This window comes from Rhamphochromis longiceps, linkage group LG8, assembly GCF_057381845.1.
Source record: "Rhamphochromis longiceps isolate RC_006_pf linkage group LG8, R_longiceps_female_GT1.1, whole genome shotgun sequence".
Taxonomy (NCBI): Eukaryota; Metazoa; Chordata; class Actinopteri; order Cichliformes; family Cichlidae; genus Rhamphochromis; species Rhamphochromis longiceps.
The window spans coordinates 34,092,259-34,106,965 of NC_140564.1; the positions used below are offsets into that span (position 1 = coordinate 34,092,259).

A 14,707-nucleotide genomic window follows, 5' to 3' on the forward strand; every position below is an offset into this window, starting at 1 on the left:
CGATCTGCCTGATATTGTGTTGATGCCAAAGCAGCTTCATTAGACGCTGAAGGTCCTTTAAGTCCTGTACATTGTGCGTCGGGTCCTCCATGGATCAGACTTGTGTGTCTGGCACATCCCACAGATGCTCGAAGGCTGGTTCACCACAGTTCCTTCCTTGCATGGGTACCGACCACTGCACTCTCAGACTATGTTGATGGTAAACGCTAGGCTGGTTTAGCAAGGAAAATTCATGTTGGAGTACTGATCCCAATATTCCCAAACACAATGGCAACAATGAGCTGTTTAAAGATAATCCGGTGTAATGTTGTGCTGCTTCGTGCTGTTGCCATACCTCAGAAGAAACTGTAGAAGGTCCCCAAAACTTGATTCTGTTCATCTGGATGTTTTCAGCAGAAACGTTTCGTCACTCATCCAGGTGACTTCTTCAGTGTCAGCTGACTGCAGGACTGAAGGACTGAAGTCATTATGCTGTTACATACAACATTTGTTGTTGTAACAGCGTACCGACTCCAGCTCTTCACTTCCCCAGGACAGAGGAACTTTCAGAGACCTTTCACCCCTCATTGACACCATAGAGTAGAACAAACTGACAAAAGGAGCTCTCGCCACCTCCTCACTGGTGCTTTTCTAGTCTTTGTAAGTCCGAACAGTCATTTGTGTTAAAAAAAGAGTTCATGTTGAACAAAATCTAATTACCTGCAGTGCACGATGGAAAACAGTTGGTGCAGATGAGATGAAAATGGACTCTAACTGTAAATGACACCCGTTCTTCTCTTTGAAATGCAAATCAGACTCTTTGTGAACATGAAGCAACCCCAGGTTACATTACAGCTGCTGCAGGTGTGACTGTTAAACAATCCATCTGCATCGACGGCTAAATCCATCAGAGACCCGTTTCTTTCTCACAGTTTTCCTTTTCTTCCTCCTCTTATCTCCGTCCATCAACACACAGAAGGGAAGCCAAGGCCGATGGAGTGCAGGTAATGAGAGCAGGGAAAGTCTTCCAGCAGTGGATTAGTAGGTAAAAAGCAAACTGAAGACTAATCATGCTCATAACAAATGAACTCCAAACTGTGAGTTAATTTCAGCTCATTTATTACAATCAAGACATTTAATAAAGTTGCACCCAATTAGTCCCCAAGTTCTGCAAAAAACACTCCATAATGTCTTATTTTAGTGTGATTTTAATCAAAATTCACTCTGCATTTACCCAAATAAACTGAAGGTAAGACACTGGTTCCAAGTTCTCGTGTTGAAGCGTGCCATGAGTTTTGAGTGTCTGTTATTACACCGGGCTCATCCCTCAATAATCAAAGTCAAAGCACGAAGAGCACAGAGATTTCATTATTGGAATTTTAAAAAATATATTTCATTTTCTCAGTTTTATTCGTTTAATTAGTCCAATCTGACACGTTTAAAAGTCTCCAGCAGCAGAGTTTTGACAGCTTTTATAACTACAGTTCACTTCAGAGAATCAACAGAGAATCAGCCGGTTTACAGAAGATTAATATCTGTTGCCTTAGCTATAACTAGCACCAGCTAATAACAGCTCATTGTCCCAGGTGTGTTTTTGCTTGTATTAGCGACTTGTCTTTGCTGGTTTGTCTCAGGTGCTTGTTTTTGCAACTTTTACACAACTACACCATTAATGCCCATCAGGGGGCCGGCGTCGGATGCTAGCCTCGGCTACATGTGAAGAACTTTGGACACGGCCTTACACCTGAGCAACTAAAGTGCAAACTACAAAGTAAATTAGGGTGAAAAGTCACAGCTTTCTACACTCAATGTTCTGAACATTATGAAAACACCAGGTAATCACACGGTGCCCTCGCTCACCGTGTGGTGAGAGGAAGAGGACCCAAATGCAGACACCTGGAAACAAAACTATATTTTAAGAAAGTGAGCTGTTTATTAGAGGCTGATGAAAAGGTACAAACACAAAGGGGAAGGGATACAAAAGTAAACACTAACCTAAAGACGAGGGAGACTTAAACTCAGGGGACTTGACAGACTCGCAACACTAAAGACACGACGCCATAACCAACACAGACCCGGGATGAAACTGGGCAGACGAGAACTAAACAGGGAAACAGAACTCACTATCAACAGGACTAACTGAAGTGTAAACTATACAAACAAGACCATTATAATACGAAAAATGCATAAAACTCAAAATGTTGGGTCAAAAAACCCGGACCCTGACTGAACTATCCATTAAGACTAAAAGTCTTTTGTCTCAGGCTGTAAACATGTTTTAACACTGGAGTCAGCCCCAAGTGGGCATTTGAGGAACTGCAGTCTTATTTATTTTCACTTCCTCATAAGCGCAGGTACTCTTGGACTGTGTGGTTTAAGACCCGAGTGCTCTGACATGCCGACTGTTTTGGCGTCCGTGAGGTCATGCGTGCTCCCCACAGGATGGACCCTGCTGGTGATCAGCTGATTACCATGAACTTCATGGTTTCCTGAGGATGAATCATAATAATATTGTTGATTCTCTGCAGTGCATCATCAGGTCAAAGCTGTCCTGCACGACTCTGATGTTGAACCTCATATCATGCAGCACCTTGAGGAAGCTTATGAGCCGGCACCGTCTGAATAAACGGCGCTGACGTGTTAGCATGCTAATATCCCACAGTAATCATGTAAGGATGTATGAGAGCAGCTCTCTCCGTGAACCTGCTGATGTCTGCACTGCTCACACACAGCTCATCCCCACACTGCAGAGCCCTCACATTTTTCATCAGTGTGACAATTTTGTTTTCTGCTGTGTAATGAGCTGCACTCATGGTAGAAACTTGTGTTGCTTAATAACGCCTAACAGCAGTTGTATAATACCAGTCTCACGGCGGGCTATGATAAACAGCTCGCCATGGCGTGTTTTCTATCATCTGAAGTGTTAACCGACAGCCTCATTGCTTCTGAATAAGCTGCAGTAAGCTGTGCGCCCTGTGCTCTCGGTCAGGATCCCATCTTTCTTCACAGCACCATTACCTGTTCCTGAAAGCTACATCACACTGTGTTTTTCACCAAATAACTGCTCTCCAAACCTCTTATCTGATTCTTTCCGTGATCACCAGCTTCCCTCCCAGTCGCTGTCAGAATCAGCACCCCCCTCCCATTAAATCTGCTTGTGCCTGAATGCAGGTCATTACCATGCCCTGTAATATTGCATCCATCGGCGCCTCGCCTCAGAGGTGCCAAGTGCAACCAAATGGTCTGAATTGGATTTCTTTGTGTCCCTGCAGTCACTCAGAGATCAATCAAGCATCAAAGCGTGGCACGAAGCACCCGGTCGCAGCTAAAAGCCATGTTTTAAAATTATATATCAAAATAGGCCAAAGAATTAATAATAATAATGATGGATTGCATTTATATAGCCCTCAAAGCGCTTTACAATTCCACTATTCATTCACTCTCACGTTCACACACTGGTGGAGGCTACAGGTGTAGCCACAGCTGCCCTGGGACAGACTGACAGAAGCGAGGCTGCCACATCGCACCATCGGCCCCTCTGGCAACACCAGTAGGCGTGTCTTGCCCAAGGACACAACGACCAGGACAGATAGAGCTGGGGGATCGAACCGGCGACCTTACGGTTACAAGATGAGCTTCCCAACCCTCTGAACCTAACTAAACAATTCTTGTGTAGTTAGTGTGTAGTGTAGTCAATAGTTTTGTTGTGTGTCAGAACAATGAGGCGCCTGCTGAGTGTTACAGGTGTTACAGCAGTGATACATCTGCTGCTGTCAGGCCTGCAGGTATCAGGCTGTTGTTCTCCTTCATCTCATAGTGGACAGAAATTATTTTTGGAGCAGCACAAATAATTTGTGTGGCATCAGATTTGATGCAGAACAGCTGATTGTTCTGTAAATAGTTTGAAGTGTTTGTTTAAAAAACGCCTTGGCTGCATTTTTAGGTAAACAGCTGCAAAAAATGTTGTTGTTTGCATAACTCAGTTATTTTTTTTGAAGTAACTATATAATTAACTGCCCAACATTGGTCATTATTTACTGTATTTGCAGACAGAGTTACAGACTCTCTCCCAGACCACAGACTCATAATACAGTCACAGCTTTATATAAAAGAAAATAAAAAAATAGAAAGTTGTGTTTTCAAAATTGGAGTTGAAGTTATTTTTCCTTCCAATGGTGTTAACATGCTGCAGGTCATCAACAAGATTGTTTTAAATTTTCATTGTAAGTGGGCTGAAGCAGTTAATTAAAAGTCGTCTAACATAAATGCTGTAATTTGATTACTTTAATAAACATGTAACTTGGATGGATTCGATGCTGGCGTGACCACAGTGCACACGTCTGCTGTTGCTCACAGTGGTCCAAGGGACGCTCAGGGAGTTTGTGCGTTCGCTCAGACACATGAAAAATTAGAGGGAACATTGCTCAGGACCCCAGCCCTCGGGGCCTGGACTCCCCCACCCCTGTTCTAAATGAACACTGATGTCACCGACCAGTCAAATCTGAACGGAGCTCATTTTGGCCTAAAAGTTTTTGGTTCCATCATAGCCGAGCTCGTACTCTGCTGCAGATACCAGCGTCTGTACAGCTTCCACTTAGTCTCTGCTTCAGTATCTGCCACAGAGCCGACCGTAAAATCAGTTTTCATGTGTTCTGCACGGAACATGAGAACTTTACGAGTCGCAAACGTTTCGTCTGCACTTTTGTGTCACCTCCACACACCCCAAACAAGCTGCCCAACAAACCAACAGTTTGCACACTGTTGGTTTGTTGGGGCCGCACTTGGTCATCATCAGGCGGATCATTCCTGATGATGTGACCCAAATATCTGACTTTATTCATCACATTTAGCTCAAACAGACTGAGGGGAAATTTCGATATCGTCGCGTCCAGCATCATCCTGCCGACTTCACTGAGAGCGCTTTTTGCAGACCAGCACAAAAATGTACAGAAAAGAGATGAAAGTAAACAAAGTGAATGAACCTGATCGTCTGAAGCTTCACACCTACTCAGGAACATTATTCCAGACTGGGATGTAAACAGGAACGAAGAGAGGGCGGCTGTAACGCCTGGCTCAACTAGTCTGATTCCACTTCAGGATGCACGTTAATAAATAACATTCGTGGAATAATGATTTTTATTAGCAGTGTCAGGAGCTCAGTAATAATGTTGCCTTTTTAAATTTGTTGTTCTTTAGGCCATAAAAAGTACTTCGGTAAACTCCACAGTTTTAATCAGTTGTGAGCATCTCCACAGTCCAGAGCACAAACATGTCCAGTTTGCTGTAAATGCCAGCATGATTTTCATTTTGCCCAAGAATACCAAACCGAGGTCATAGGTCACACAGCTCACGTTTTTTGGAGCAGGAGTAATCGCCCCCTAGTGGCCACTAGAAAGAAAGCAGGTTTAAGCAGCTTTCAGGCTTTGTCTACCTTTGAAACGCCGTGTACGGAGACAGCACAGAGGCTCGCGTACGTCTTTGTGTGTTCAGCAGGAGGGAGAGGAGCTATGCTTCAGCCAGCAAACTGAACTTAATGCCATCGCTGCAATTACCTGGAATCCAGCTTGTTTTGACTTTAAACCCTTTGGCCTGACAGAATGACATGTTTTCAAACCCGTGCAATAAATGAGCAACAAGTCTGCGTGACTTTTGTTTACAGGTTCACTTTTAATTGGATGAAGGCGACGTACATACAGAAATAGAAGAAAGTGGACTTTTCTAATAGATAAACTGCAGCAAGTCCTCGCTGCGTTCGCTTTTACTTAAGATGTAGACTGTAATTATGTTTGGTGTTATAAAACATAATAAAGCTTGAAGGAAAAAATGTCCATCCCGGTTTTCCCTCCAAGGCACGAGCGATAAGCAGAGTTCTGTCCTTTCCTTCTAAGATTCCTAATTATTTAAAGTAACACTCAGGTATGCCATTCAGCTGGGTTAGTTACGACGTCGGGAGCAGCTTGGGAGAACAAGGAAACACAGACTGCTTCAGGTTGTCTTCCCAAATCGACTCAAAGGTTTATTTAGTACATAACAGCTTATATAGAGAAAAAAAAGGTTCGTGTGTCAGCAAGTTCTCAGTTCAAACCAGTACAGACCAAATAAGGAAACGTCTTCCTGCCTTGTGAGCAAAGAAGTATCCTGTGTGTAGTTTATCAGTTCAGCTACAATTTATGATCATCCCAGCAAAATACACAGAATACAGAGTTCTTTCATTAGTGAATTCTGAAACAAACCACCTGGCCTTTAACGAGCCTTTTTCTAAGAGATAAGGAAGGGAGGATGGGAGTAAGGAAGTGGTCTCGTCTCTGTGGTGTTTTCGACCTTGGGGTACCAGCCTGTGAGTCTTACACATTAATTCTTGGGTCACAGAGAAAGAGAAAAACAACTAGTAGATGGACCTTATTGAGTAACAGTTTTCCTGTATAAAACAATATCCTATAAATGCTAACCGTGGTATCAAAATATCATAACAAAGCTAATATTCTTCATAGATATTTTTAATTATGCTTTTAGAGTTCGGCCAAGGCTATCTGTAATTACACCTCACAGAAAATAATTGGCTTTCTTCTCGTCAAAGCAATTAGGCACAAAAGAAGCTTTTAAATGGCTGGCGTGCACCGTCCTTCCCGTTTGGCTTGACACTGACATTTGGTTTTCTTCGTGAAACGTCACATTCTCTGCAGTTAATTAACACGGCAGATGAAATAAACATACTTTTGTTCATCGGGCGCAGGGTTCAAAAACAAACACTCGAGAAATCTGCCACAATCAGCATCTGCCTCTCACCAAACCCTCGTCCGGCCTCTCGGGAGACAAACACTCAACCTCCAGCAGTTAATATGCAGACAAACAGACCGAGCGAGGTCAATAACGTCTCCTTCGCTTTGTCCCGCCGTCTCATCGCCACAGGAAATCAGCGACACAGAGATCCTGGAGCTTACCCACAGTGCACTGGGGCGCATGACGGTGATCCGGCAGATCTTCCCGTTGCTGAAGGACAGCAGCACCCGCTGCATGAGGCAGAACCACCGGATCTCCTCGCTGCTGTGTGACCCGCAGGAAGGACACCTGCAGAACCTGGAGGTAACAAGAATTCAGCTCAGTGTGCAGTAAAGGTTGTGCTATGGCAGAAAGTAGTGCTAGCTTTAAAGTCATGCCTCCCTGAGTTCTGTTATAAATGTGGACAAGTGTATTTGGGGTTTCCTCTAATCCACACAGACTCACATATATACATACAAACGCCCGCTTTAATATTTTAATAACTGGTGCTGAAGGTTCTGCAATGTCTTTAACCCAACGAGGCCAAGGCCTAAATCCTTTGCACAGTGATCAGGACCGGCTGCAGCAGGTAGTCTCTCTTTGCACTGTAGAAAGGATTTGTTTGACAGCACTCGTTGGACTGACCAAGACTCAGGAACTCAGTGAAGCTTGCAGAAGGAGAACTTTACATTTACACAAGTTTGGAAGGTTTGCATATTCCAAGGTTCAAACAACCGTAAGTAAAAGTTATCTGGATGTGTCTCTGCCAGGAAACCACCCAGTGTAAGTTAACTCAATTCTGCCAAGAAGAGTGCAGGATTATGCCAGAAGCTTGGTGATGGATACCGAAAGCATCTGACTGAGGTGCAACTTGCTAAGGGACATTTACCCAAATATTTCTGGGTGTCTGAGTATGTTTTAGCCTGTATGCATACCTGTGTGGATCAGGGAAAATCCCAAATAAATTGGGGACCCAACTCGTGTTTTTTAAACTTATTAAAGATGTATGGTGTACCATCCTTCCACTGTGCAAAAGAACAGTTCAAAGAAACACCAGAATTAATTGACATCCCTGCACACGATGAGTGTGCATGAATGGGTTTGAGTTAGGATTAGGTCGCTGATGATGACTTAGGCTACGTTCACTCTGCAGGTCTTGATGCTCAATTCAGATTTTTTGATCAAATCCCATTTTTTTGTCTGCTCGTTCACACTACAAATAAAATGCGACAGCAAACGCGCTCTAGTGTGAACGCTCAAAGCGGCCGCATGCGCAAAAGAAGACGTCACACACAACGCGCTCTGTTTACACCCAGAGCAAACTATATTGTTTGACTGATGGGCCTTAATATAAAGACTTCGGACTTTACGTTTCCCAATTTTTGCTTTAAGTTATTTTGTTATTTACATAATAATGTAAATAACCTAATAATGATCCTTATTGCTGTTTTAGAGGAGCGCTGCTTCAAAGGATAGCTGCAGATTTCTGTCAGAATCTGCAGATTATACAGAACAAATAAAATGTTCACGTTCTCTTCCCAACAGTTTCACGGGATGGCCAGGAAGCGTTCGCGATGTCTTCTCTGGCGCTGATAATCGGCGTCTGTCTTGTGTCAGTGACGTAAAAGACGCATTTAATGCGACCTGACCATCAAACAGCAGCTTTCTAAAACATCTGATATGTGTCGGATTCAGGACCACATACGAGAGTGACCCAGATCGGATTGGAAAATATCGGATTTGTGCCGTTCACACTGTCACACCATGATCGGATAGATGGTCGCACAGGGTCAGAAAAATCTGATTTGATGCGCTTTCGCCTGCAGTGGGAGCGTAGCCTTAGACCTGAGTTGATGCAAAGTGGTACCTCTGCAACATGTAATGCACTTTTCCCTGTTAGGATACTTTAAAAACAACAATAGTGGGAATAAACACTGAAAAATCCACTGGAGTCCAGGTTCTGTGTGGAGGAACACTTTGGATAAGTCATTATAATTTAGGAATTTGTGTTTTCAAACAGTTTGTGTGGTCAGTGTTTAATTTATTCTGAGGAATTTGTCTCCATTTTTTTCCTTTCACATGGCTCCATCTGTCCTCAGCCTTTTGTCCTCCGGAGGACACAAAGACCTTCATCACACAACGGCAAAAATACCACAGAGATGTGTTTCAAACATGAAGATTCACATAGATGTGTTTCGCTCATCAAAGGCTCCATAATGAGAGTGCTGAATGAATGAATGCTTCAGAGAATGAATTAAAATGTCTGAGGGTATGAAGCAGTAATTCAAAGGGGCTAATTATTAATCTGATGGGATGAGTAATTATGGGTGCAAATTATTCAGTTAAGTGAAAAAGAGAAATGTGATGAGAAGCAAAATCAGTTTCCTGTCTTCTAGACCTCCTCGGTCAAACTCTTCTCTCCACTTGTCGTACGTCCTGTTTTGTGATGGCGACCCGGGCGAATACACGCACACGTCCTGTCTTAACTTGTGGTGTTGAAACTTTTTTCTGCTGCACAAATCACTGATGCACATCCATAAATTCATGAGCGCATTCATAAAATTCAGCCGCCCACTCAAATACTGTGCACACGCACCGAGTGTACCAGAGCTGTCAGATCAGCTTCCAGCATCCAAACATCAGCTTAATGTTAAATGAGGACACAAACTTTTAGACAGAGTTCACTACCAGAGACTCGCTGATGACCCAGAACAACCACGAGGACATCACAGACCATCTGTTTCCATCACGTCCTGTCCTCTGACTCTTTCTCTGTCGGGTCAAACACCTGCATGTCCTCTCTCGCCACACACCTCCCGTGGGCCGTCTCCTTTTCCCCTTGTTCACTAGCTCCATCTTCATCATCCTTCTCCCAAACGACCTCGAGTTTTGTTATTGTTGTTGCAGAAAACCACAGTTAGTGTCGACTCTGTGGACAAACTCAGAATATCTACTACTGAGAAACTAAAGTTCTTACTTTACAGTCACGTGCAGGACTTTAAATATTGAGATCTTTTGATTGACCCATGTACTCCACATACCTCGAGGCAAGGACATGCCAGCCTATTGTGAGCCCCGGGGAGTCGCTCAGCCCTGCTCTGTCAAACCTCTGGTGTGGCTAATTTATGCATTAAGGTGTCCTTTGGCATCATGATGGGTTATGATGCAACAGTCACTCCCATGTCGTCAAGGTTACTGTTGTTAATAGGCATATACTCACCCACACCATCATCTTTCCATAACCCTCAGAGGTCTAACCCGACCCTGGCGATTTACATTAAATGTATGTATGTGTACGTACTTTGTCTGTTCCTAAGTTGTGAGTCTGTGAGTTATGATTATTACTCAGACTAACGTAAAGTGTTCAGGCTAACAGAGCCACTAAAATACTGTCTTTAGTTCTTAACGTCTGAAATGATGAAGACACTTGAGAAGCTCCACAAAATTCGCTGCCTTTGCAGAACAACAAAAACTTGTACCTGTTTGCGCGTTCTGGACTTCTGATTGGACTTCTACACGGTTAGGATTTGGCATGTCCTTGACAGCGTTTGATTTTGGCGTTTACATGTGGACGGAGATATTTTTTCGAAACTTCTTTTAAAAAATGAAAATGGAAAATCTCAGTTTTCAAAAATACCCGTGTACGTGTGAACGTAGCCTCAGCGCCTGACCCCAAACAAGCCGTTCCCGAAGAGTTTCCCATCCTTGAGATAAATGAAGTTTACATTTATTTTGTCTTTGGTACGTAAACCTAACCAGTGATTAGAACTGGAAGTAACAAGCAAAGGAAAAACTTATGATCAGAAGGCAGCATTTGGCCCTCCAACCTCCCCCTGAGGACCACATGTGCCTGTTAAACGTGTCCGTTACATCTCAGTGGCCGCTACCGCCACATCCACAGCACCAGTGATGCCAAAGGACAGCTTGTGGACAACAAGGGGACGCAGACACGCGACAATCTCTGGGCTTTCTGGTTTATGGACGTCAGATCACAGTAAAAGTTCACCAGGACGCGGCTCACAAAGGCCGCTGCTCACGTTCAAACTACTCGCAGTTAAAAGCCTCATGGAGCTGTCGTTTTTTCTCACGTATGAATCGTGTACGAAAGCCGAGCCGCTTCCCCGCCTCTCAGTTTACACGCCAGTTTGCCTCGTGAAAAATAAGCCATCAAATTCAAGTTTATCTCGCTGACATGCAGAGGGCGCACAATAACCTCTGTGCTAGCTCGAACACACACACACAGTAACTGACTATTATTCCCAGGTGTGAAGAAGCACCGCTGACATTCACAGACAGCAAACAGAACAATTACTGTAATTCAGGACAAATGCTGTCTTTCTCTGCCTGATTTTGACATTTGTGGAGATGATTGTAGTTTTCACCAAACGTCCGACATCACGGCGGCGGCGTTATTATAAATTTTTCCTTTTATTCTGAAGATTATCTTCCTGTTTCTGTACATTTGCGTGCGCCGTCGTATTTCTTCACTGTGTCCTTGTCCTCACCTGTTTCCTCTCCTGTTTCCTCTCCTGTTTCCTCTCCTGTTCCCTTTTCTTCTTCCTCTCCATCCTTTCAGGCTGATTTTCTCTCATTTTAAACTTAATAAGCAGTCTCGTCTCCATCCCATGCTCCGCTTCATTCCCTCCTCAGCTGTGACTTTCTTCTTCTTGCTTCTGCCGGCTTCGCTGTGCGTTCACTCAGAGGGAGGTGTCTCAGTAATTTGTGTAAGAGAGGGTTAAATGTTCTTTGGTGCTGCACAGGAAGGATGAGTATGTTTTCAAAGAATGCCATCAGGATAAAGTGACGATTAGGAGACATTTGGGTTACACCTGTGCAATGCAACCAGGGTGAGAGCATCTTAATCTATATTTCAGTCAGGCTCAGGTCAATGCAGTGAATATAAGCGGGAGTCGAGCCTTAATAAGCACTCACAGGGCTTTTACTGGGTAAACTGGGCTCAGCACACAGCAGGCAGAGGAGCAAACCAAGGAAAGATCTGAGCGAGTTACAGTTCATCATCAGGCTCCAGGTGGACGTCCATGCCTGCTTTCTGTGACCTCTGGGCACAAACTACTCGTGCAGACGTGAATAAAGTGCAACAGGAGCAACTCTGAGGATCAGAGAGCGACTGAGGAAAGCACAGCTGAACGTAGGTGCTACATGTTGGGGAAGAAAGCCAACAAACAAGCAGGAGCCTCACAGCAGGTCGCCGCAGGTGTGTGCTGTACACTGATGTGTGCTTCAGTGACACATGGAGACGTGCTGCAGGCTTCATGTAACAGAGGTCAGCTGTCACAGATGATGTGAGGGTGCTTGTGAAATGTAACACTAACCACATGCAAGAGACAGAAGCCATAAGATGTAACAACGACTTTATTAATTGTCTGATCCAGAAATTTTGATGTTGTTTCCCATCACAGAGGAATGAAATCTTCACGTGATCGTTCACCTGGCCGACAGAACAAAACATGCAGCTGATCACGAAAGTTAAAATAATGATAATTTTACATTACAGAGTAGAATAAAAGTAGGGTGTGTGTGTGTCAGCATCCAGCTGTGTCACACGTGCTCAGTGTTTGCAGATGTTCATAAATGTCCTCTTCCACCAATCACGTCACATCTCCCGTTCACGTGTTCACTCGCAGAAACCTACGATTTCATTCTCGAGATCCAGAGTGAAAATTCTGTAAACGTAGATCTTTGTCACACATACAGTAAATATTAGCATCTATATTCTTCATCGCCCTGCAGATGTGACGTTACGTTTGTTTCACGCGTCACGTTCGACAGATGTTACGTAACAGTCAGTGAAAAGCTGATCGAAAGAAAAAGCGATCACGTGTATTCACCCTGCCCGTGTCTCGCCTTCAGGTGTCCAACCTGTACCTGTACGACAGCGTGCTGATGCTTGCCAACGCCTTCTACAGGAAGCTGGAGGACAGGAAGTGGCACAGCATGGCCAGCCTGAACTGCATCAAGAAGTCCACCAAGCCCTGGAACGGAGGCTGGTCCATGCTGGAGACCATCCAGAAGGTAAAACACATCCAGAGTAGAGCAGACCAAAACATGCCCGCTGGTTTAAGCCCTGATATCAAACTTACGATGGAAGAATTTAACCCTGAATCGAGTACTCGCCTTTTTCTTTCATTACAAAAACTGTGCAAATAAGAAGTTTTATCTGTACAGCCTCTCATTCAGTTTGGTTCAAAATAGTAAAGTTTTCTCAGAACTGTTATTTATTTAAAGAAAGTCGAGGCGAGCATTTGATTTGTACAATTTTCAAAATAAAAGAACAAACAGCTGCTTTGTCAACAGAAAATCAATCGCACATCAAAGATGCAGTGAAATTGCGCGCAGCAACCTGGAGTCAGTCCTCACAGTCTAATTGGAGAGAGATGCTCTTTGGCTGGGCTGATGAGTCCCTCCAGCACGCGCGGTTGTGTTTTATTAAAACACGAGTCTGCTTATCTGACACGCATCAGAGTAACCACCGCCGAGCTCATTAGCGCTCCTTTCCTACAGATTCCTGTAGAAAAGTCATAAAGCATCATGTTCTTGAATGATATTGACAGAAATATCCAGAGTTCCACCAAAGGATTATTACTCCTGCAGTCATCTTTGTATGCGGACGAGCCAGACAGAGCACGCGGCCGCTTAAAATTCTCATTTCATACCAAAAAGCTGCCGAAAACAGCAGCTCGTCTGATGAGGGGGAGGAGCCTCACCTCCGAGCTGATGAGGCTGTGACTCCTCACACGACCAACTGTCCTGCCTCTGCACTGGACCGGCATCGCTCGGAGGTCAAGGTTGCTGCATTTAACGTTTAACTGCTCTGGAAATAACAAACGTGAGCTGCACCTGCAGCATCCATCAAGTGTAATGAATCTGAATGTGAGCTGTACAATCCTCAAACTGCCGCAGCCATTATTCCAGCTGGTTAGCGATGGAAACATTCATTCGGTCTTGTTCCATCTCAAACACGCCCTTTCTGAGGTTCCCCGTCCAACCTCGAGGCTCCTGTTTCGTGCTCCAGGCGGTCGTTTGTCAGTTTGATTGTTATGGACGCACTTTTGCTGCGTCTCACCTCAGAGTTGGTCATTACCCCCAGACGAGTCTGGGCTACTTTGCTGATGAAATGGACGATAACTTAAAGACAGGACGACATTCGCTGAGTGAAAAATGGCAGAAGCCGAGAACTTTTTATGTCGCGCGTATCCGAAGACGTGAAAAGCGGCGTCCCTCCTCTGGCAGGTGTGTGTTGAATGCGTTTACTCGGACACATCTTTGAAAGAGCCAAACATTTTCAAACATTAATTTCCTCCAGGTGACGACGAACGTGACCTTTGCTGCTGACAGAGGAACATTTAGTTGGCCGGCCTGCTGTGATGACCGTCTTCAGTCACAGCAGTCACGGGCTGAACTCATTCAGTCAGACTCTGATGATGTTCTATATGGCGCCTCATCGTTCTGCAGAGCAGCCAGACCTGATAAAGATGGTCATCAAATATTTAGGTCTATATTTATTGGCTCCCACTGCACCCTGGGATCTCTGCGTTCCTCACATTTTCGGTGTCGGTGTTAAAGATGCAGGAAGTGTAGCAGCAGGTGTTTCAGAGGTCACCTGGTCCTTTCTTCTTGCCCCTTTAACCTGTTAACATCTGCCTGATTGCTGGGACGGGGGTCAGGGTTATGCTCCCGTCTCATACACGTTATCCTCATTTGAAAGAGTCGTCTTGTGGATGACTCGTGTTTTTCATTATTTCAGTCAGGAGGGGCTTTTAGGATTTGTGTTCATATTTAACATAGACGTGTACGGCTGTAGTATTGCTGCATTTATCCCCTGGCATGGGTGCTGATACACGCTGCTGCGAGGCTCCCAGTACAAAAGAGGCCTGCTGCCTGTCATTGTTCAGGTAAATTGACAGATTTCTGGAGCATAAATCCATCAATAGCACAGGAAGTTGTCATT

At 44.3% G+C, this 14,707-nt stretch overlaps 1 protein-coding gene across 2 annotated transcripts in view; it reads left to right on the forward strand.

Moving 5' to 3' along the window:
* Positions 1 to 14,707, forward strand: part of LOC146664350 (glutamate receptor ionotropic, delta-1-like) — a 612,588-nt gene that overhangs the window by 524,905 nt on the left and 72,976 nt on the right. For both annotated transcript variants that reach the window (XM_085417191.1, XM_085417192.1), the window contains exons 6-7: positions 6,889 to 7,062; positions 12,610 to 12,771. In XM_085417191.1, the coding sequence (XP_085273317.1) occupies positions 6,889 to 7,062; positions 12,610 to 12,771 (336 nt within the window). The remainder of the gene's footprint in view (positions 1 to 6,888; positions 7,063 to 12,609; positions 12,772 to 14,707) is intronic.